General features: G+C 35.5%; 1 protein-coding gene and 1 long non-coding RNA gene across 9 annotated transcripts; one reads left to right on the plus strand and one right to left on the minus strand.

Annotated features, from left to right (window-relative positions):
• Nucleotides 1–226: 226 nt before the first annotated feature.
• LOC140856418 (uncharacterized) lies at nucleotides 227–10,178 on the plus strand. Of its 6 annotated transcripts, none has more exons than XR_012139611.1 (7): nucleotides 3,367–4,202; nucleotides 5,549–5,668; nucleotides 5,757–6,112; nucleotides 6,212–6,296; nucleotides 6,399–6,521; nucleotides 6,638–6,739; nucleotides 9,872–10,178. It is a non-coding gene; the product is annotated as an uncharacterized lncRNA (long non-coding RNA). The 6 variants fall into 6 exon arrangements; XR_012139610.1 differs by having other exon boundaries at nucleotides 3,368–4,202; nucleotides 6,657–6,739; XR_012139609.1 differs by lacking the exon at nucleotides 3,367–4,202 and adding an exon at nucleotides 227–379 and having other exon boundaries at nucleotides 6,399–6,739.
• On the minus strand, nucleotides 7,595–23,080 carry LOC105042313 (uncharacterized). 3 transcript variants are annotated; one of them, XM_029263714.2, is made up of 6 exons: nucleotides 22,696–23,080; nucleotides 22,463–22,579; nucleotides 11,216–11,298; nucleotides 10,185–10,444; nucleotides 8,596–8,667; nucleotides 7,595–7,831 (listed from the first exon to the last, which is right to left on the minus strand). In XM_029263714.2, exons 3-6 carry the CDS (start codon nucleotides 11,239–11,241, stop codon nucleotides 7,767–7,769), a joined length of 423 nt encoding a protein of 140 aa, XP_029119547.1. In that variant the 5' UTR covers nucleotides 11,242–11,298; nucleotides 22,463–22,579; nucleotides 22,696–23,080; the 3' UTR covers nucleotides 7,595–7,766. The 3 variants fall into 3 exon arrangements, with proteins under 3 accessions (XP_029119547.1, XP_010917768.1, XP_029119548.1); XM_010919466.4 differs by lacking the exon at nucleotides 11,216–11,298 and having other exon boundaries at nucleotides 22,696–23,070; XM_029263715.2 differs by lacking the exons at nucleotides 8,596–8,667; nucleotides 11,216–11,298 and having other exon boundaries at nucleotides 22,696–23,076.
• Nucleotides 23,081–23,959: the final 879 nt, after the last annotated feature.

The raw sequence follows: 23,959 nt of genomic DNA on the forward strand, positions 1-23,959 counted from the left end.
TGCTCTGTGTCGGTGGATGCTCCTCAATCTTTTTTTTTTTTTTTTTTTTTTTTTTTTTTTTTTGTCGCAATGGTTTTAGTTGGGGCAGACTCGACACCTACCTCGCGTTCGGTGCTTAGTCAACATGGCTGTCCCATGTGAAAGGTCAAATGGGACTATGGGAGCCATTTGTTTCAAAAAGCTAAACGCTTGACTTAGTCAATTAGTATTCCTCCATCTTCTCCCCTCCGTCTTGAGGATGGAGTATAAGCCTCCACCTTCCCCCCTTCTTTCTGAGGATGGAGCTTCTTAGCGACAAGCGTCGCCAATAGAGACTTGGTTGATAAAGCATGCGGCGCTACCGCAGTATGTATCCACATGCTCGTGATTTTGGTTGCAGGTGCGTATTAACGTGATAATTTATATTAGAGTTATGCTACAATATCCATAACATTTCTGTCGTTTTCTTGTTTTGTCATACTTTTGCATGCTCCACGAGTCTATCCTAGGATTAGAGGTGGCAATTTTAATCGATCCGTTAGATACCCGATTCGATCGAATCTGAATGAAGTGGGTTTTATCCAACCCAATTGGAATCCAAAACGGATATGAGTTCTAAAAAAAAATTACTCAAAACGGATTCAAATTGAATACTGATAATGGTTTGTCCCGATCCGAACCCGATCTGTTATAATTTTATTATATATTTTTTTTTCAAAATTATAATATAATTTTATATTTTTTATATATATCCGATCAATCCCTCTTATATATCCAACCAGATCCGATCCACATATCTATTTGATCTAATCCAACCGACCCGAGATGGGTACAAGGTGGATATAGGTATAAGACTTTTACCTATAGGAGGGGTATGGATATGGACCGACTCGATCCATGTCAAACCCGTTGCCATCCCTATCTAAGATTAGAAAATGGATATATGAAAAGGCAGGATTTGTGATACTTTTCTTTTGAGAGCTAATATTATAACCTGCAAGTTGCAGCAATAACTAAGCCAACATCGGTGGAAACATTTTCATGCATATGTCCTTCAACATTATGGGTTTACCATAGTCTATGGACTGCAATAGATTATGAATATCGAAGCCAACATCTTCATGCATACGCCCAAAACTAATATGGTGCCTCCACTGAAATAAATTGGTCTAATGATGGATCTAATTTTTTTTCCAATTAGATATAATATTTTTCTAATGATCATGATACCTTGCACCAACATATTTGCATATTTAAAAATAAAAAAAAAAACAACAATAGTAAAATTATTTGACAAAGTGAGACTTGTCATGGTGTAGAAGCAAGGGCATCATTTAGTCTCACATTTATTATGTGTCAAAGAAAACTTTGACTTATATAGGATGGGACCTTCTCTCCTTCATGAGATATCTTTTGAAGGATAAAACCATAAGGCCTCATACCATTGCGGCTAAAGGCCGAAGTGAATAATACCTCACGTACGTAGGAGCAGAGACCAATCCATCCTAGCCATAATTGATGACTGCAACATTGGTGGCTCTGACAAACTGTGGTGCACCTCTCACAATCTTATTCAGAGTCCCTCTCAATTGGAGGGCTATGTTATAGTATACGAGGGGGTGCAATAAAAAAGTTATAAGTCAAAGAAGACTCTAGCCCATATGGGATAGTATTTTCTCTCTTCCATGAGATATTTTTTGAAAGAAAAAATCATGAGTTCTCTTGTCATAACTGTCAAAGTTCGAAACAGATAATAGCTCACGTATATAGAAGTAGAGACCGACCCATCAAAACCATGAGCACTTGACCACAATATTGGCACCCACCGTGGAGCCAATATATCTTTGACGGACTGTGGTACACCTTTCACAATCTAGTTTAGAGTCTTTCTTGACTGGAAGGCTATATTATAGTATAGGAAAAAGGACATAATTAATCTCATAATAGTTATGAGTCAAGGGAACTCTGGCTTATATGGATGAGATTTTTTCTTCTCCGTGGGATATCTTTCAAAGGGCAAAATCACAAAGCGCCATACCCCATAATAATTATGAGTCAAAGGAACTCTGGCTTATATGGATAGGATCTTTTCTTCTCCATGAGATATCTTTTAGAGGGCAAAATTATAAAGCCCCGTATATTTGTTCATTGTCTCTTGTGCACATGGTTTTTGACCAAGAGAAAGATGCTCCAACAAAACACTAGCTTTGTTTTATAATAGTTTCATATTAGTTTAATTAACTGGTTTTCACCCTCAATGGTAATTGGGCCTTTGTTTATTATTGCCAAATATCTTTTCCGCCAGCGTCTTAGGTCCACTAGCATCTTTTTCTTATTTATAGGTGTCTTTTTGTTCCATGACCGACCACAATGTGCTCACTAGCTCCATAATTTTTCTTTTTCATTTTTTATCTTTATTTTTTTATCATAAAAAATTTATTTGTGACTAACTCGACACCCACCTCGCATTTAATACATATATTTGGTTAGAGTCATAGGAAGAAAGATGGATATGATTGGAAGAATGGATGACTTCCATCTACTACTTGAAAGAATGGATGAAAAAGAGGAATTATTCATCTACCCTGACCCACAAATTTGCCTCCTTTCAATTTAGGAAGATGCAAGGAAGGATGGATAATAAAGCATATGAGGAATAACTTTCTGCATTGACAAAATTATCCATCATTAATTTTTTGATAACACTATAATACATCTTCATTTTGTCATTCATATTACTTATAATTTTTTTATTTTCTCTATACTATTAATTGTCTACTATTAAGTTTTATTATTAATTATTTTAATTTTAATATGTAATTTTCACAATCATAATTAAATAATTAGAATTGTCATTTTTTTTAATTTATTTTACCATTTTTAATTAACTATTTGAATAAAAATAGTTAACTATTTAAATTAAAATATAAATTAATTAGTTACTTATATAAATAAATTTATTAATAATTAATTTATAAAATCATTCATTTGATTTTATTAGATTAAAATAAAATGTTTATATAATTTTTTATGTAATTATAAATATAATGATTATAAGTTTATGTACTATTTAATTTTTTAATATAAATAAATTTTATAAATTAATAATAATAATATTTTCTGTCAAAAGATGATTTGATAAACATGTTATGCAAATATTATCCACCTATCTTTTTATTTTTTCTATACCAAATCATTTTCATCCATTCTTCAATGTTTCATCATATAAATGAGAAGATCAATAGATCTTTCATCTATTCTCCTTCTCATCCATTCTTCCTTCTCCATCCATTCTTTCTTCTCCATCCATTCTTTCTCTAATTTTTTTTTTTTCCATACCAAATAGAGGGCAAAAAGCTTTCCATACCAAATAGAGGGCAAAAAGCAATCCAGTGAAAGATCAAATCTGAGTCATTTATTTAAAATATTTAAGCAGATGGCCTCTTCCATCCCCCTTCTTCTTCTTCTGCTTCATGAGAAGATGGGCTCGACCATCATGACCGGCTTCCTAAACCTCTCCGACACAAAATTTTTTACTCTTTAGTAATCCACACGATACATTAAACAGGAATCCGGAACACTTGAGCATTGGCTAACTAAAGGGTCATGTTCACCGTTCGGTCTGTTTCGCACGTGATCTCTCGCATCTGCTACCGGATTTCCTTGGCACGTGCTCCAGACGATCTCCTTCGCAAGTGCTCGGTGCGTGGTTGCTGATCGAAAGGACAAAGTATCCATGCAGGATCCAGAGAGTGGTGTAACGGTAGATGATCATCAAAAAAGAAAATATTAAATATCATATATAAATTTTTTAGACAACCTTGATCAGAGTGTAAGAAAAGATAATACATATATATATATATATTTTATATAGATGTGTCAGGCATCTGTCCATTTGAAATTGCATCAAAAGAATTGAGCGGGAGGAGGAAGGATAAGCGATAGCAGCTCATCATGAAATGGAAAATATATAGATTAAGAAAAAAAAAAAGCTATAAGCATTAAACAATTCATATCTTATTTATATTTATCGGCCATCCATCCATACGTGACATGGTCCTTTCTAACTGGAGGTCCAGTGCCCATACATTTAGCCTCTATTTGAGACCGTAGCCTAGTATGGCTGCAGTTATCACATGATCAGCAGCAATGTCCGCAAGTACTTCTTCTACTCGAAACAAGTACTCTGTCCGTGCTCTTTGCTTCCCGAGCATAGAATGCAGGTGCACTTCTTCCTCTTCTGTTTTCCTTCCTCGCTTTGGGGGGACCCAATGCACGTGAGGATTGCTCCTAGCAGTAGCCTTCCACATCTAATGGGGGGTTGGGTTGCTCCTAGGGGTAGCCTTCCACACCCTATGGTTTAGAATATCTTGTTTTTATGGATATGCAGCATTTGGGTTGGGTTTCTGCATTCATTTTTCAACGCTTTTGAGGTGTCCCCTTTGATTGGAAGATATGTCGCATGGCCCTTTTTAAAATGAAAATGCTCGAATTTTCTTTTTTTTTTTTTTTTTCTAAGTTTTTGTTTTTGAAAGCAAAACAACAACTTGTGATGGTGAAGAAAAAGAGTTTTCCAGGGAAAAAGATACCGGCCGAAAGAAGACAATGCACATTTATGCAGAATAGATAAAATGTTCCAGAAAATAATTTCATGATTCTTTTTTGCCCTTTTCGGGAGAGGCAAACAGTGGAAAAAAAAAAGTACGAAAAAAAAGATTTTTTTTTCGTTCACTTATTTTGAAGAAAAAAAGGGAAAAAAAATGCAAATACAAGTTTGCTGTTGCAAAAGATTAAAAAAAAAATACTTTTTTACGTTCGAAAAAAAATCAAACCCCATGGACCTGATGGAAGTGAACAAAGAAGATGATTGAGATTGTAGAAGAAAAATGCATCTATCCTTTTTTTATCTAAAAAAATTTGAAAAAAAAAAAAAAATCAATCCCATGGAGGCAAATATGACTGAGATTAGAGAAAAAAATTACTAGAACCACCTCAGATGGTGGCTCTGGCCCCGCTAGTTGCCTGCTGGCGGCTCCTAAAGGTGCTCTATATTGCCATGGGAGTTGCTACTGGGGCAGCTAACCTTCGTCTTCCCACGGTCGAAGGTGCTCTCTACTGTCATGTGGGGTTGCTGCTGGGTAGATCCAGCCTTCCTCTTCCCATAGTTGGTATAAAGGGAGGTGACTGGGATGTAAGAGAAGAAGAAGAAACAAAAAAGCGTGTGAGGAAAGAAAAAGGTTCCATGAAGATCAGATGGCGAGCGGTGGTACCAGGCTCTTCCCCTCTTAAATCCCAGTCTTCAAATGTGAAGATTGTCATCAAAAGAGCCATCTCTTCTCTAAAGTTCACCAAGAATACCAAATAATCAGAGAAAAGTCCAACCACATATCCCTTTTTAATGTCATATTAAAATCCTCTCTTTTTTTTTCCTTTTTTTGATGAAATGGGAGATTATACCACCCTTATATTGATTGCTGTAGAATATTTACAGAGTGGGGGGTGAGGGATCAAGCTGAGAAAGCTTAATCCCATACCCAAAGTTGAAGTTGACAGGTTACAGGTTTTACAGGTTTTAGTGAGAAAGCTTGATCCCATGCCCAACGTTGAAGAGTTAACAGGTTACAGATTACAGGTTTTACGGATTTGGTGATACCGGTTTTCAGACAGGCTTTCAGTTCAGGAGTTTCAGGTATTCAACATTTACAAGCATTCAGACCAATGGTGTTAAGGTTTTCAGTTCTTCATTTTGAAGACGTAAACAGAGTTTGAATTTGTAGTTCCCAGAATGCCGTTTTTCCCAATTTGCCCCTCAAGGTGAGAATGTACAAAAGTTCCATGTTACAGCCTTCATGAATCATTTTCTTCGGCAAGCAAGGATTGTTCTTCCATACATACGCCCATGAGATCTTGGATGTTGTATAGTGGGGGATGCAGTGAAAGCCTTTGAGTGATCATGCTTCAGATCTGGAAAAAGTATTGGCATATTATGAAAAGATGATCAACATTTTCTTCTGCTGACCAACAGAGGGGGCAGCACTGTGGCACAGAAAATTTTTTCGTTCGAAGGTTATCCGCAATGAGTAATCTCCTATGGAATGTAAGCCACATGAAGACCTTAATCCATGGCCAGCAGGTATTGATAATGACCAAATGTTCATAAGAAACCTTGATTATCCTTAGTTATTGGTCATCTTACAGAAAAATTTTTGTGAATTTTTTCTTTTTTGAAAAGATGAATCTCAGCAAGACAATATGCACACAGGTTTGGATGTCGATGCTCTTTCATCATATATTATAGAAGAAGCTATTACAAACCAGTAATATTCTTTGATTATATTATTATTATTATTATTATTATTATTATTTATCTTCATTATTACTTTTACTAAATAATTTATAACTTGATATGTTTTCTACAGTGAACCATCATCACTACCTGCTACGAATAAACCGCGCACCAAATGATTTTTCTGTGGTCAATTCTTTGCCAGAAATTTGCTATTTGAACAGATAGGGCACTACAGATTAACAATAGGATCGAGGTACGTTCTTTAATTCACCACGACCAATAAAAAAAAAAATCAATCTCTACAGTAAAAAATATTGGTTTTTTTTTTTTCTTTCTTTTATTTCGTTGCAATCGAAATCCACTGTGAAGCGCTGGTACCATTTGCTAGTAAGCATGAAACTTGGTCGCCGGCAGGAGAAAGCACAAGGATACCAGAATGCATTTCCGCATCAATGTAACTTTTGGTCGCAGGTGCGTAACAAAGTGTTTACATTAGAGTAACACTATAATATATGCAATAGTTTTGTTTTCTCCTTGCCTTTTTTTTTTTAGTAGAAATTTTCTCCTTGTTTTATTAGACCTTGTATGCTCCATGAGTCTGTCCTGGATTAGGAAGTGCTTGAAAAGGGCGGTGTTTGTGATATTCTGTCTTCACGAGCTATATTCTTTCATAATCATAACTTGGAATATGTGCATTAAAAAATACAGTACAGATTGTTAATTTTATTTAAATGTTTAAATAAATACAGCCGAATTTGGGCAATGCACAATATCATAACCAATGATCAATGATGCAATAATTAAAAAATCTACTTGAAAATATATTTAATCAAGAATTTAGATCTAATCCAATCGAATTGATATTAAAAATATATAAAAAAATTAGTAAATTATTTAATAAAATATATGAAATAAAATTTTCTAACATTATATATTCAATATCATTATTTTTACTTACAGCATAAATAAGAAAAATAATGAATTCTCTACTTTTAAAAAATTTTAGACAAAAATATTTATGATTATAAAATTATATTAAAATTATTTATAGTTTATAATTATTTTAAAGAAAAAGATTTTCAAATTTTTATAAAGAATAAAATCAAATAATTTATCTTTTAATTTTCTTTCAAAATAAGAGGATTAATTTTTTATAAAAATAATTAACTATCAAAACTAAAAATTCAAAACATATTTGAAATAAAAATACTTTATAATATAAATAAATTTTGAATAAGTATAATAATTTATGACGAAATATTGAGTAACTATATAATAGATCTTACATTTGATTCCCTCATTTAAGCACTAATATCATCTCCAAGCTAGACAAATTGGCATCATAATTAAAAACAGGAGTCTTGCATCAAGTCCGTCTTCAAAAATAATTGCAGCAGTAAAGCGGGAAGGGGAATCAAATTTTATAGTTCACAAAAGTAGTTTCACAGGCCACAAATTCAGCAATATGCTAACCACTTCTTCCAGTCAGCGGAAGTTGTTACGGCGGTGTGGGTATCAGTGAGCTTGCATCAATAGAGCCACTTCGACAATCAGGACAATAACCTGCTTGCAACGTCATAAGCATTAACATATATCTTTACTTTTTTTGGGGTAAGAAACATATTTCTTTGATGATAAAAGAGGAAAAAAAGGAAGTCATCACACATGTAACATCATTAGAGAACAATAGAATCATGTAAGATTGTGCATAGTTCAGATCTGGTTGGTTTAGAAGTATTTTGGAAATCTTTAGCCATGAGTATCATTCTTCAAGTATTTCAGCCCTGAGCATTGTTTTGAGAAAAACGAGTGGAACCTATGGTGTAGAATTAATAGAAATATATTCCAAATTTGGCAGTCAGAAAACATTTTATCCGCTCTTCTGTTTAATTACCATTTGCTTTATATAAGACTTCAGAGAAAAATGTGATTCAAAAGCATATAAACTCAACAATAATACCAATAGAGCCTGTTCTACAATAGGGAGAAAAACATGCTCAAAATGTTTTAGGCTTGAAATCATATTTTTTTCCTACAAGAAAGCAAAATTTGTGTGCTTGTTTTAACTTAAAAAAAGTAATCTATGCCGAAATAATCTTCACTAAATGTCAGAAAGCAGGAGAGACCTACTGCCTATTTGGAATGAATTCCATGATCCCCGTTAGCTGAGATTTTTTTATTTATATCTATTCTATTATTTTTTTCTGTTCTGGTTCAGTTAAGTGGGATAGCCGAGCCATCTCTTTTTATGAAATAAAAAGGGCCTGGCCAAACGAATAAAGAAACAAATTTATTTAACCAACAAAAAGAAAGAGAGGGATTCAAACCCTCGATAGTTTGTTGTGCATCAGACATCTCTTTGAGAGAATCTGTCGGTGACTGGGTCATTCCAGAACCATCTGCATACAACAAATAAACAGTAACAAGAATTTAAAAATTGTTTATAAGACATGAAATGCAGCTTAACAATTTAAAAACATGCGGAAAATTGAATAAATTTGGTTTCTTTAGGACAGGGAATCATGCATTTTACAAGTAATTGTCAGATAGAAATTTGACATGGTCCCATGTTATGTGGTGCTTAATGTTACATATTGAGCAGAGAATTTGATCTACATGGACATGGACAGGATCACCTTCAGCAATTCTTGAAACTAAAATGCATCATAAATTCTTTTTGGCATGACTGCAGTGATTTTCTAATGATAAAAGTACTTAATTAATGATTAAAGCAATGACAGTTCAACCCCTAATCTGATTTAAGCAAGATAACAGATCACAACTAGGCAAATCTTAGATGTCTGTTTATGCTGACTCTAATGCGATCTAATATGGCATTCTGTTGGAAAATCAGATGGGACTTAGTTATTCCATCACTACTGATAAATTTGAGTTTTTCATTGGATTAATTAAACCAGTACAGCTCTGCATTACAAAGTCCGTGCTTGCAAAGAATGAAACATTCAACCATATTTGATTTTAAGGTACATAATTGGCCATTCAGATGGAAATTTCATGCATATATAGAATATCATAGTTGATATAGAAAGAAATCTACAAAATTCTGGTTTACTCAATTTCCAACCTCTCGGATCTCCCTGCTACCTTTTGCCCTTCTATATTTCCAAATCATCAAACAGTAAGAGTTCCCTTCTAGTTAATTAGCAAGCGAATGCCTTGGCATGCATACAATCCCTATCTAGTGTTGCAGGATAACTAAATGCCCCATTAAAGTTTTGTCACATTTCTTCATCACTAAGAGATGTCTGGAAAGAAAAATCAACACCGAAAAAAGGATAGATATGAAACGAATTGATAATTGTGAGGTGTCTTGAAGTCTTCAAAGCAGGAGATTATAAAACATGTAGAATATGAGGAAACAAGAGTAAAGTGAGCGTGGAAAACAGGATGGGATTTATGTGATATTCATGTGGTATACAAGGACACACATTTGAAGTGCATGCGTCTGGAGACTGTGACTAAGCTAATATATAAGTTTTTTTTTGAACCTTTTTCCACATTTTCTATTATTTCCATATACTTTTTGAGTAATTTGCTACTCTCCTATCACTACCTCTTAACCTTGTGAACCCATTCACATAGGAGAATTTGCTGCCCCAGTGATTTACAAGAAACCGAAGGCTTCAAAGGACAATCTTGGGTAACCAAGGACACTTTTTGTTCAACTGAATCAGGGCACAATATGGTGCTGTATGGCCGCCAGACAATGAGGGGAGAAAGCAACATAAAAATCTATCATTTAAAAAAAAAAAAAAAGATTATACAAAAGTAAAGAAACCATAAAAGACAATTTTCTTATAAATCTTGTGGGTTAAGCAACTATATGGCAAAAATAAATTAGAATAATCTATCAATGCAAAACTAATACCGGCATCAGCAAGCAACACAGACTGACCTTTGTTCACAGCAAGTGATGCTTCGCCGCGGAGGGTACGGCGGCATAAAGCAGACAGCTTTGGCGCAGACCCCTTGAGATTGCCCCGGGAGGAGGAAAGATCAAGAGCAACTGACCCACAGTCAGGGGAATCGGTGGGCTGAGCATGCGATTGCGCCACCCCAAACATGACCAGTAATGCAATCAAGAACACGATTGTATTCTTCAAAACCATCTTCTTGCGTCTCCAAGAGAGAATGGCGGTGGTTTGCCAGCAGCAGCTGCAACTCATAAAACCCCAGTGAGCCAAAAAAGTGGAGCATTTAAAGAGAAAAGTTTGGCTTGTTGATTATTGTATAAACCATGAAGCTAGCGTGGTATTTATGCAATATGTTGCATATTGAAAGCATTATTAGAATTTGTCAGAATAGAGAGATTTTATGCAATTTATATAATCATCAAACTGTTTAATATCAGATTAAAAGAATTTTATTCATAAAAGCTCTTCCAAATTTGATTTGTTTTCTTCTAATATGTCAATATAAACTATTACACATTCAACCAATTGTATAAAACTAGTAATATCTTGACTTTCAATTGTCATTAGCCAGAACAGAGTAATTGTTACATGTACAATGTGTGCAGCAACCATCTCACAATGTTAATGGTTGACCTGCGGTAACTGAAACTAGCATCACAATGTTAAACCAGGTCATGTAATTCAAGTCTCAATAGTTGGCATGCACTAACTGTCACATCTATGCTTAAAACTTTCGATTAGATGCAACTTGCTTCCATTAGATAAGTGTAAATATTGTATGCAATTTTATCTAACATGATTCATACAAGATGTCAAACTAATACTTCAAGTCCTACAGACAAAAACTAAGACTCCAACAGAGACTACAACTGCCACCCCATGTTACATGAACCTGTCATGGTTGCTTGCATATGTACCACAATCATCTTACATAAGACTGCAGATAGGAAGAGCAGCTGGAAATGATAACTGATCATAATCTAAACAAACATCCGACACAAATTAGCATAACCTTTTTTCTTGTGATTGGCAATACATGGCTTCCACTTTATGCCCTACTAATTTATCTTGCTCCCATTATTCTGAATAGAGTCCCTGAGGAAGGAAGAAAGAAACTTCATGATTGCACCTTGAACAACCTCATTATTCATGTGAACATCATTCGATGACTGTTCTCCCTCAAAATTAAAAACATCACATTGGAGTTCATGAAAGAATAAAAACTAATCCAAATCTTTAACTTTGATAGGTCAAATCAAATCATCTTAAACAAATTAAAAAAATAAGAAAAAAATTATTGATCTTGCATATTATTCCCAACAGCCTGTTTAAAATAGACAACCATAGTGCACATTACTCCCAATAGCTTCATCTCATCAAGCTAACAAAATAATCCAGTAACACTATAACTATGAACTAGCTACAACCTTTAAATTTAGGTGGTACTTAGATCTAGTTTAATGCTTAGGCAAGATAAAAAAGCCCAATTCAATTCCTTGCTAATTCATTAGATTTATTCAGGCAACTCCAATCCCTACTTGTCCATGAAACTGCTAGCAAAATTTAAATAATAAAGTCATCCAGTGGGGAGAAAGGAAGCTCACAAAAAAAAAAAAACTTCAAATGAAGGATCAACAATTTTCATCGAATAGATCTAGTCATCTAATCAAAGCTACATCATATACAATCATGGTTCACTGAACCCAATGGAACCGCTCAGCTTGAGGCATGCCAAACCACACCAGCAGCCAATCAGGATAGTTCCGGCTTGCAAAATGAGACACCGACAAGGAAAGGGGGAGCGAGAAGGAAAAGAGAGGGGGAAGGAGAGGAGAGGGAAAGGCCAAGGAGGCCGTTGGTGGGCCACCGAGGCCGCCTAAGCTCCGCCCTCCATCGAAAAGAGAAAAAGAGAGAGAGGGAGGGAGGGAGGGAGAGGGCAGGGAGGCCAACAATGACCATTGGAGGGCCATGGATGGAACAAATTTTGGGAAATAAAGGCCCAAGTACTAGTCAAACCAAAATAAAGAACATAACTCTATAAAAATGTGAGAGGAGCTGAGGATGAAGTTGGAACAAGGACTGCCCAAACAGGTAGGTTCTATCTTTTTTGATTGAATCTACAAATCAGAAGTACATAAACATAAAACAAAAAAAATGAACCTATTAGAATTAAAGCAAGGTATTTGAGAAGCAATATCAATACATGCATCATATAACAGAATCTAACATTACAAAACACTTAAAGAACCTTTTTTTTTTTATAAGAAGAATTAAAGAACCAAACTTGGTTAAAGCAATATGTTAGGAAGTAAAAATGGCCAAGGAGTCATAACAAAAGTCTAGCAAATATAAGGATGTTAAGGTGGATGTGTAATAAGACTAAAAGAAAAGCCAAAAATATTAGTACCATAAAGGACAGTTTTATCACAATAATAGGGGATATAGGGATGAAAATCATATAAGATGGATCTCAAGCATTCACTACTGGTGCATTGGGAAAGTCTTACAAATAGAGTAGGAAGGTATTTGCAAAGGCTTAGCCATGCTAGGAACTGATGTTCAAGTAAAATACAGCAAACCTTGAACCGAGGGTATAAGACTCACTTCGTTAAGGTCATTATGAAGCTTCTATTCATGGTAGGGCTGAAAGCGGATCGGATGTGGATCGGATACCAATATATCCATATCTATATTTGTTTTTTCTAATGAATACAAATAGGGATACGGATATTACTCTGATGCAATAATTCATATCCATATTTGTTTTAAACAGATACAAATATAAATCGGATACTAGAAGTATGGATATAAATATGGATATAAGTCGAATAATTAAACTTTATAACGGAATCAAAGATATTACTAAATGGATGATAAGTTAATAGCATGTTAATATGATTGTATATTTCCCTTAGAAGTTAATGAGTGCTATACGAAATTAAATATGATTATGGGTAGAATCGGATAATTGAATATGGATCAGATGGCTATCTTTCCCTATCTATAGCAATTTTTTTTTTATAGATATGGATAGGGATAGGGATATGGATATTAGTCGAATGCTCAAATTTCTATCTATATTGGAATAGATTTGGATACAAAAACAGATCTAGATGGATATATTCCGATCCTCTTTCACCCCTAATTCATGGATACCCCTCAATATCATATGATATATATCTGTATTCAATAACTAATGGAAGTATTGGTTAGGAAATCTCTTGTTTCCAAATTCAACTAGAACATTTAGCCATGGGAAGCCATATTGGTCGGTTCCTGGTTCTTGGTGCATACCAAGCATACTGTACCATATTGGCACTAAACAAGCACATGGTACAAGAGCCGTACCAAGCGTCGATAGGCCAAACTGAACCCCTTACCGGGTGTGTATTGACATTGTACCAAGATATTACCAGTACAAGATCCAATACCAAGACAGTAAGCCTTACCCTAGATAATGATATCATGTCCTAGAGAATGAGATCATTTATATACTAAAAGATAGCAGCTGCGTGAGGAATGATATTCTTGGAAAAAAGGGTGACAGACCATAAGAGTGTGTTTAGGTTTCTAGAATAAGGAAATAAACAAATAAAACAAACTAGCAAAGTCATCCGATGTAGTTCTCTTATGATAAAGCAATATCCCCATCAATGCATCATCATAAATTGCGATTAACTAGAACCAATCAAACTCTAACAAATTTCACTCAAATGTACTATTTCAAGGCGTAGCTTTAACTTTTGATCGAGAAATGGTATGTCACATGGCATATCGAATTGCTTTCATAACCATGAGCTAACCAGGAAGGTTCAACATGCTTGTCTTTTTCTATCTTCAACCTCTGTCAATCTAGAAGATCCTAAAGGATTGCTTGCTGGCTGTTTGATGTTAAACTACAACAATAAGATTTCCCTACTCCCAACCGACCTTTAGTTTCTAAAGCAGCAGCCTCTCTTCATGAAATCCACCTTAGCCAAGAATATGTCAGCAATACATCAAGGATTAACATATTAGCACTCAAATTTCAGCTAATCATGAGTTGATCCATCAAACTAACAAATAATGAAAGAATAGCTTCTTTCTTGTTGAAGATAAAGACCTAATAATAGCTGCTAAAGCAGAATATTGTCCAAAAGTTAATACCAGAGAAATATTATTACAGAAATAGAAAGACACAAAGTGGTTCTGTAGCTAATAAGTTCTGGAATACAAGCTTTGGATGTACATGTTTGAGAAACTTCAGGCCAACACAGTGAATGGAATGCACTCTGAGCAAGAACGTACATGGAATTAGCCAATTAGGTATACTAAAATCAGCAGTTAGGCCATTAAAGTGTTTACTTCGATGTTGGATCACTATTTTTAACAATGGGAGGATAATTGAAGAATTTTTCTTTTCAATAGAATTGAAGTGGGAAGAATGAAAGAAATGTTCTTTAGGAGACAAATTATCTTATTTGGATAGCACCTAGGAGAGGTAATAAGATAACAATGGAGAGTAGCAATGTCATAAGCAAGGTTTGCTGTATTGGTCCGTACCATAGCAACGCCAACCAGTACACGGTCTTATACCATACTGACACTTAGTACGCCTCATCCTTGTATTGGACAACATACCGATACTATAAACAAGATAGTACTTGTATGGGGTTTGATACCAAGACAGCAAAACTTGGTCATAAGGATCATGTTACCAGGCTAAAAGGTGCATGAATGTGAAGTCGGAGTAACAAAGATTAGAAACTTGAGATAGAGGCTAGGCTAAATGCAGAATTGCAGCATCTACAAAGAATGATTTTGGTGCCCCGGGGGAGGGGGGGGGGGGGGGGTTTGTTGCGGAGGGGAGGGATAACCATTTGAAACAGGAAAAGCACATGTATTTAGATTCTTTTCTCTTTGTCGAAAGGAAAAGAATTTAAATACATGCAGATGTATGTACAGGAAAGAAAACAAAAGAACAACAAAAACTTAAGTTGATTGAGATGAATGGTCATAAAGGATTTTTCCAATGATTGCCAAATAGCTGGCATGATGTGTATTAGCTCCTAACTATTACTACCAAGTTCTAATTGAACCACTACATAATTCATTGCTTATGCTTTATATGTAAGCACGACTCATACTGTACCCTTCCACTGTGAAACCAGCAATGATCAGGTGCCAGGATGCTGAAAGTCATACTAGCACATACCAGTCATACCACTCTATACAGGTACATACCGGTGTGTAGAGGCAGTACCATACTGACTACACCAATTGGTACTAATATGCTTTCATTTTCAGAAGCTTTCAGTTTCAGTACATACCATCGGTACTGATAATCTGATACAATACTATCACATGGAAAAATGGCACAGGATCGAATACCGATATTTAATACCTTGTTTGAAACTATTCTGTTTCGAGTTTATAATTCTTGAGGGACATGAAAGGAACCATCGCTACAACTCCATATAAATCATTTTTTTTGGGGGAAATAAGGAAACAAAATATAGTTTCATGAAATCCTTATTAGACTTTTCTACCAATTGCATTTACAAGAGCATATGAAATTAACCAGCCTTATGCATAATACATCTTTACAATCATCCTATTAATTGAAGGAACAAATATATTTGTCTTAACATGAACAGCAAAATGACCTAAAACCTAATGGTTGTGTGTGATGCAATAAGTTGGTTAAGGTAGTATCTCCATGCCCTGATACAAGGGCTACTTAAAGAATGTTCACCATATTAACATTATAGGCAAAGATTTTACAAAACATATTTTCTAAAAATCTAGATTAACATCAATGGTGGTATAATAAAGAGTAGATGCTTGATCATTAAAAGCATCATTTGACTTGCACAAAGTGAATGGAATGCGCTCTGAGCAAGGACATACATGGAATTAGCCAATTAGGTATGTTAAAATCAGCAGTTAGGCCATTGAAGTGTTTAATTCAATGTTGGATCACTGTTCTAAACAATGGGAGCAAGGTTTTAAACACCGGTTACCGAACCCCATGCCGGTTGTCGGTCGGTACCATACCGACAATTAAAAAATCAAAAAAAAAATCCCACGATCAGGAAAAAAAAGAGAAAACTAGGCCGAACTGGACTGAACCATACCGAACCGACGGTTCGGCCCAAAACCATACTGAACTGACCGGTTCGGACCATTTTCAAAAATCCAGCTGGAACCATCCTAGTTCAGCACGCCCCAAGCCGTCCGGTTCAGGATGGTTCTGAAAATCATGAATGGGAGGATAATTAAAGAATTTTAGATAGAATTGAAGTGGGAAGAATGAAAGAGATGTTCTTTAGGAGACAAATTGTCTTATTTGGATAGCACCTAGGAGAAGTATAAGATAACAATGGAGAGCAACAATGTCATAAGCAAGGTTTGCTACATTGGTCCATACCATAGTGGCACCGAACCAATACACAGTCTTGTATCAGACTGATACTTGATACGTCTCATACCGATCACATATCGACACTATAATAAGATAGTACCTATATCGGGTTTGGTACCAAGACAGGTAACCTTGGTCATAAAGATCATTTTACTGGGGTAAAAGGTGCACCAATGTGAAAGTCAGAGTAACAAAGATTAGAAACTTGAGATAGAGCTAGACTAAATGCAGAATTGCATCTACAAAGAATGATGAGGGGGGCTAACCATTTGAAACAATGACATATAGATGTTGTCAAAAGGAAAAGAATTTAAATACATGTAAATGTACGTACAGGAAAGAAAAAAAAAGAACAATTTGGAAAGGTTTACAATAACAAGAACTTAAGTTGATTGAGATGAATGGTCATAAAGGATTTTTCCAGTGATTGCCAAATAGCTGGCATTATGTATATTAGCTCCTAATTATTACCAAGTTCTAATTGAACCTCTACATGATTCATTGCCTATGCTTTATATTTAAGTACGACTCATACTGTACCCTTCCAGTGTGAAACCAGCAATGATCAGGTGCCAGGATGCTGAAAGTCATACTAGCACATACCAGTCATACCACTCTATACTGGTATGTATCGGTGTATACTGGTAAAACCACACTGACTGCACCAATTGGTACTAATATGTTGTCAATTTTCAGAAGCTTTCAGTTTCAGTACATACCATCGGCACTGGTAGTCTGATACCATACCATCTCATGGAAGAATGGCATGGGATCCAATACCGATATTTAAAATCTTGTTTGAAACTATTCTGTTATGAGTTTATAATTCTTGAGGGGCATGAAAGGAACCATTGCTACAGCTCCATATAAATCGAATCGATTTCTTTTGGGCAAATAAGGAAACAAAATATAGTTTCATGAAGTCCTTATTAGACTTTTTTACTAATTGCATTTACAAGAGCTTATGAAATTAACCAGCCTTATGCATAAAACATCTTGACAATTATCCCTATTAATTGAAGAAACAAATATATTTGTCTTAACATGAACAGAAAAATGACCTAAAACCTAATGCTTGCATGTGATGCAATTAGTTGGTTAAGGTAGTATCTCAATGCCCTGATACAAGCGATACTTAAAGAGTTGTTCACCATCTTAACGTTATAGGCAAAGATTTTACAAAACATATTTTCTAAAAATCTAGATTAACATGGATGGTGGTATAATAAAGAGTAGACACTTGATCATTAAAAGCATCATTTGACTTGCCCAAGCTAATCAATATCCTAATCATCTAGGACAAGAGCATAATTAGTAAGGACATCAACGACATAGGACACAACTTTAGTCCACAAACTATTATGAGATCCCTTCTATGGTAGTAATATTACAATTTTTATAGATCTCAACCCTCAGACAATAAAAACCAAATCATTATATAATGACCAAAAGATGCTAAATCACACATTACGTGCATAGGTCATATATTGAGAAAAAACAGTAAATGGTTTATAGGCTATTCTTCTTTAAACCAGTTCAAACCTGGTTTTAGTTCACCATCAACTCTCAAGATTCATTGAATTCTGAACTAGTTTAAACAATTTGAACTGAGAGATATGCCTTTCATTCCATGAGAAACAATATGCCTTTTACGGATTTAAGCATACAAATATTGCCAAAAGAACCTACTAGACTTTTTGACTGACTGATTACTTGTCCTAAGTTGCATCAATCAAAAGCCGAGTATGTTTAACTTTCTTATAACAAATTATGGAACCAAGGATCCATTGAGGTTCAGTATGTTTAGCTTTATTGCACAGTAGATGTATCATCCTGTATTGGTATGTAATAAATGGTTTTCATTTAACAAAATATGTTATAACTTACATTAGTCAACAGCAGTCTTGTCAACAAGTCAGTTTATTGACTAGAGTCAAACCCAAATTCACTTGAATCACTTGATTATGCAGAGTATGGGTTACAATTCTACTCAAATAGCCAAACATTTACCTAACCAAATTACCCAACTTACTCTTCAAGTCAAACTTAAGCTTGTGCCAAACTTGAGTTTGTGCCAACCCAATCCAAATATTATCCACAAACAATAGGTTTTATATAATATATATGATATTATATAGATTTTAAATAATATTATGATATTATATCTAATGTCCTATCTCAGGACCCAATACCCCCTTTGTCCCTTAGCCCAATTTGGCACCACTTTCTATTTGCGTCCAGCTCCTACTTGCCAAACGAATGACTCACATTAGCCACCAGTAGTGAAATATGCTCTTTTGATTCCCCTCTCCATAATCTTCCACTGTTCCTCTTCCTCACTCTTACTGTTCGGTGACACTCCACCCTCAAACCATGCAATTCATTGCCTCAGCCATCACCACCCCACCATCTCATCCCAAACCTCATTGGCCCACCCATTCTCTCTAAGCCCCATTATCCCCATCTCTAGTCCACTCACACCCTCCCTGACACCCAATCCTTCCATTACGGCCACAGCCTCACCTAAACCTAACAGTCACCTCCAGGCCTCTTTCACACCATTAATCCCTTCCTCACCAGATCATCTCCCCCACACGTACTGCCACCATGGCAAATAAATCCTAACCCTAATCTCAGTTATTCATCCTCCCAAATAAAAGATTCGGAAACTAACATTAGGATGTCAGGTACCTAGACATTGACCAGGTTTGCATTCCCTGCATGTTTGGCCCGACTTACCAAGTTCTCCAATCAGGTATTTACCTCTCATGTCAGATTTGGTTGACCCCAACCTAAGTCGAAATCGACCTGTTTACAGGCCTAGTAAATACAGAATGATGTGCCGCTGTACGGATAATTGGAGCATTTGTGGTCAGCTCAAGATTTTAAGCTTAATCACCCGTATAGCATCCTACTGTATGATAATTAAAACCCTAAGAATAAACTAAACACCATTCTTTTATGTTTTTGCATAAAGCATGACCATTTACCTCTTCTTACCGGTCAGCATGCCTGATCAGTTATCTATGCATGACATGCTATGGTTAATCTAAGTGGTTCTTGCTGTTATGATTGATAAAGATTCCCCCTAGCATATGTTTTGTTTGAGCAACTAAAGAATTTGCTTGATATTCTAATACTTTTCGAAAATAGACAGTAACACACATTCTGTAAATATATGTTAATATTCAAGGTGGCAAACTTATTCTAAGAAAAAGATAGGTATGTAAAGAATTGGCATGAGAAATAGCCACCCATCTAGCTTTCTATCTATATACCTATTCAGACATGCAAACATAGACATGAATACATCAATTCATATCCACAAACATAGGGAGCAAAATATTTTCGTGGAACATTGTCCTCTAAATTGTAAAGGATAACCACTCATACCACTTTTTAAAACTGTCATACTTCAGTCATGCAACTTTGCTAACTTTGTACCCTTCAAAGTCTAGACTAACATGTTTTAGACTTATTTTTCCTACTTTACACCTTCTGGCTTGTCACAATCCCTACCTCCTCACCCATCCCCTTGGCTACACTGTTCAAATCTCCGGATGAGAGAGAGTAGCAACAAAGAACAGCAACGTATGGATGTTGGTAAAGAGGAGAGGATATGAAAGGTGGCAAAGGACAGAGGGGATGAAGGTTGGGGCCTGGGGGAGCCTAAAGACAATTACTTTTCTCCAAGAGACTGATGCTAAGGGACTGAAATCCAGGTCTCGTATTCAAATTCAATCATTACACATTACAAGGTTTGAGAGGGACTACTCTCTTTCATTAAGATACAAGTAGTCAATCCAAATATATTGTTGATGTACATATGCACATATGAGCCATTGATTTAATGCTAGTTATCTATAATTTTAAACTTTTGCCATGTTAATAAATGAAACAAAATTTCACTAATTGCTAATGTGAAAACTGACATGATGGATTTACTAAACTTGAAAACTTTAAGCAGTTATTGAGGAGAAAATCTAAAGGTCTAATTAGATCAATGAATTATTTTCTGATATGTCATAATATATTTATCATTTGATAGATTGACAACAGAGTAACATAATTAGGTGATTACACCTTGCAAAACAGGAAATAAATTAGACCTGAAATAAATACAAATCCATCTAAAAACAAGTATGATGCCTTACTTATTTACAAGGAAGCTTAAACCAAACAACAGATATGATGAAAAAACTGCAAAAAATAGCATCCTATTTTTTATAAATAATGATCAACCAACATTCATCATCATAGAAAGATACGATATCAAGAAACAAAAAGGACCAAGAAAATATGGATCACAAGGGGTGGCAATTCTTGATTTACTTATTACTTGACATAACCGGCTTCATTTCAGGGATTCATTTCAGATCAAGTAAGGGATTTGCAAATTTAATATTGGGTAAGGGTCCTAATGAGAAAGTTCTATAATGTCAAAGGTACAAGCACTGGAACAAGGTTTGACGTTTCGATGCCAAACCCCATACTGATACCATCTTATTATAGCATCAATATGTGGTTCGGTACGGCACAAGACAGCATATAGGTACAAGACCAATATGGTATACACCATATTAAGCGGCATGGGGCAGTACAACAAGCAATGCTTTAGAAAGTTTATGCTATAGGAAGTTTGATTAAATCAACTTGGCTTTAGCATAGTTGGGTTTCAAGAAATATCTTATCTATTTAATGTCTACTAGACCACGATGCGATCAAACCCATCTACCGAATTATGCTAATCTTATACATTGAAAAATCAACCCAACAGCTAAAATATGAGATACAAAGTTATTTTCTTAATGAGAGACACCCCTATTTATAATGCTCTATCGTTTTGTCCAACCATGCCCTATCATTTTGCATATTCCTTTGTTTTGGTTGATTTTTTCTATGTTTTTCCCCGATGTTTCATCTATTTTTTTGATCCTTAGCAGTGTCAGTCAAGTGGGAGGCTCGGAGCAACCGAATAGGGAAGCTTAGACGATTGTTAGTATTTGTTGAAACCCAAGCTATCCGCCGCTACGGGTGTAGGGAGAGTGGGAACCCACCGACCATCGGACCACCACAGTGCCTCTTGAGTGTCGGGATGGCCGGGTCACTGAGTCGGGGTGAGGGGGGACCCCCCGATCACCGAGCCGCCACAAGCCGCTTGGGTGCCGGGGTGGCTGGGTCACTAGATGGTGGTGGAGGAAGCGGGGATAGGGGCAGGTTTTGATGTAAATGCGAGAGAGAGAGAGATTTAAATTTATTAAAATAAAAAGTATTATCAAGATGAGGCATACCATTATCTGCACTCGATCCGAACCCGCTTCGAATATTTTTTCTACAAGCCATACGTCTCTTAACTGGGTTGAGTAAAACCCACCCACTATAGATGGCAACGGATAGGGTACCCGCAAAATTTACCCTACCTATATCTGAACCCGTTTAAAATCTTAAAATCCAAACCTATTGATGAAATTAACCAAAAATCCCAAACCCGTCCCATTTAAAATTGTTATACCTGCCAGGTACCCAAACCCGCTCGATCAACTCTAGTTCATATGCATATTATCATGAGAAACGTACTCCATAAATTGAAAATTTTTTTAGCCAAAGAAGAATCCCTTCAATCAAAAATCTCCAAATCCTACAAAATATCATGTTTCTACCAAGATTAAGCTCGCAAAACCTCAAGGGACCAACTCACACCACCACATTTTGCACAAAATCCCGTATGCTTAGTGGAACCTAAGAAACCCCTCCTCTGCTAGACTGTTTCCCCCACAGATCTCCCAAAATAGAATGCAATGAAAAGAAAAAGAAGCGAAAAAAAATGATCAATATATCTGGGAAAAGGTCTCACACCTTTTAACTTTTTCCGTCCTTCCTTTGTCTTCATTGATTTTTCCTGTGTTTCTCCCGATGTTTCCTCTGTTTTTTCCGTCCTCAGGAGCCTCCATCGGGTGGGACTTGGGAGGCTTGCTGCGGCGGCCAAACAAGGAAGCTTAGACAAGAGTTTTGGATGGCTGTTTATATGTAAGATTTTAAAGGGAAAGGCAAACGAAATTATTATCATCCTATGTGGGAAAAGGTCTTACCTTTAATCTCAAGACGCCTCCGTCCCCAGAAATCTCGACCGGATGGGAATCTTCTTCCACTATTTTTTCCGTCAGACTACGGCTTGAAGTTTGGAGCGGCAGCTGAGAGGTGAATCCAGGTTGGAGCGGTGGCCCGAGATGTTAGACGACGTGATCTAGGGTTTTCAAGGAATCTACGATTTATAGAGATCGGATCGAGTATCCAGAAACATCCGCTCGAACGTCATCCCTAGCATCCTCCACGCCCAAGTCGCGTCAAGCCTATCGGACGGCTCTGATACAAGTGAAATGCTTCGTTCGGTTGGGTGGATGGTCGGATTGGATTGATGTTCGAGCTGTCTCAGCGCATGATTGAACGGTTCTGGCCATCAGATTGGTGATATTACACTTTTTTTTTTTTTTTTTTTTTTTTTTTGTACGTCTTTGGGGGTCAAATTAGTCGTATATTAGAGTTGATTTTTTCTTTTCTTTACTTTTATTTTTCTTAGAAATGTCATCGTGCCCACAACATCGGTGGATAAAAATTTTTCCTCTTTAGCTTGGTTGAAAGGGGGTTGATGCTTGTGATGTTCACAAGAATTTAAACGGATTTTATTGTTATAAGTTACTAGACAAGCATAAGAGGTTCCAATCTGCATATGCGCGCTCCCAAATATGCGTATTATATACTCCGCATATTTAAAAGAGCTATGGATTGAGTAAAAAGCATTTCTAAGTCGTATTGTATCAAAAGAAACGATAAAATACAATCTGGTCTTTCAGACATTAACAAATTTGATTGAAAGTGAAAAAAACTCGATCAGGCAATCCAAAGAGTAGAATTTTGGTTTTAGCCTAGACACCAACATTAGTTCAATTAAATTTTACTCAAGTTGAACATAAACTTGCTCAACCGGTCCAAATATTTTTTTTGACTGATCATGTACTACTCTAGTTACATCACAATTCGCACCAAACCATGTTTCAATTACACAACTATTGTTTTATTATGATGATTTAATATACTTGCATTGTGATTGGATGAAGCAATTTTGAGCATGGTATAATATTTTAATAATTACTTCTTTCCATAAGAATATAATTATTTCTTTTCCGAGATAGATAATAAAAATATAATTCATTTTAATTTTTAGATATTTCAAAATTATGTTATTTATAGCAATTTAAAACATCAACAAATTTTATTGAAACATCAATAAATTTTACATATTCTTATATTATATTTTTTTCATAATTTTAAAAAAAGATAATATGTAATTATTTT

The sequence above is a fragment of the Elaeis guineensis genome, chromosome 3, assembly GCF_000442705.2.
Source record: "Elaeis guineensis isolate ETL-2024a chromosome 3, EG11, whole genome shotgun sequence".
Classification (NCBI taxonomy): domain Eukaryota; kingdom Viridiplantae; phylum Streptophyta; class Magnoliopsida; order Arecales; family Arecaceae; genus Elaeis; species Elaeis guineensis.

Bases quoted from the DNA above. Each gene is read 5' to 3' on its own strand.
- LOC105042313 (XM_010919466.4), bottom strand. From the start codon at position 22,557: ATGGAGGCTCCTGAGGACGGAAAAAACAGAGGAAACATCGGGAGAAAC. The intron at 10,445-22,462 runs GTGTGAGACCTT...TATGAGTTGCAG, and splicing joins AGGACGGAAAAAGTTAAAAG to CTGCTGCTGGCAAACCACCG. The intron at 7,832-8,595 runs GTTTGAATCCCT...CGTTGCAAGCAG, and splicing joins TGCACAACAAACTATCGAGG to GTTATTGTCCTGATTGTCGA.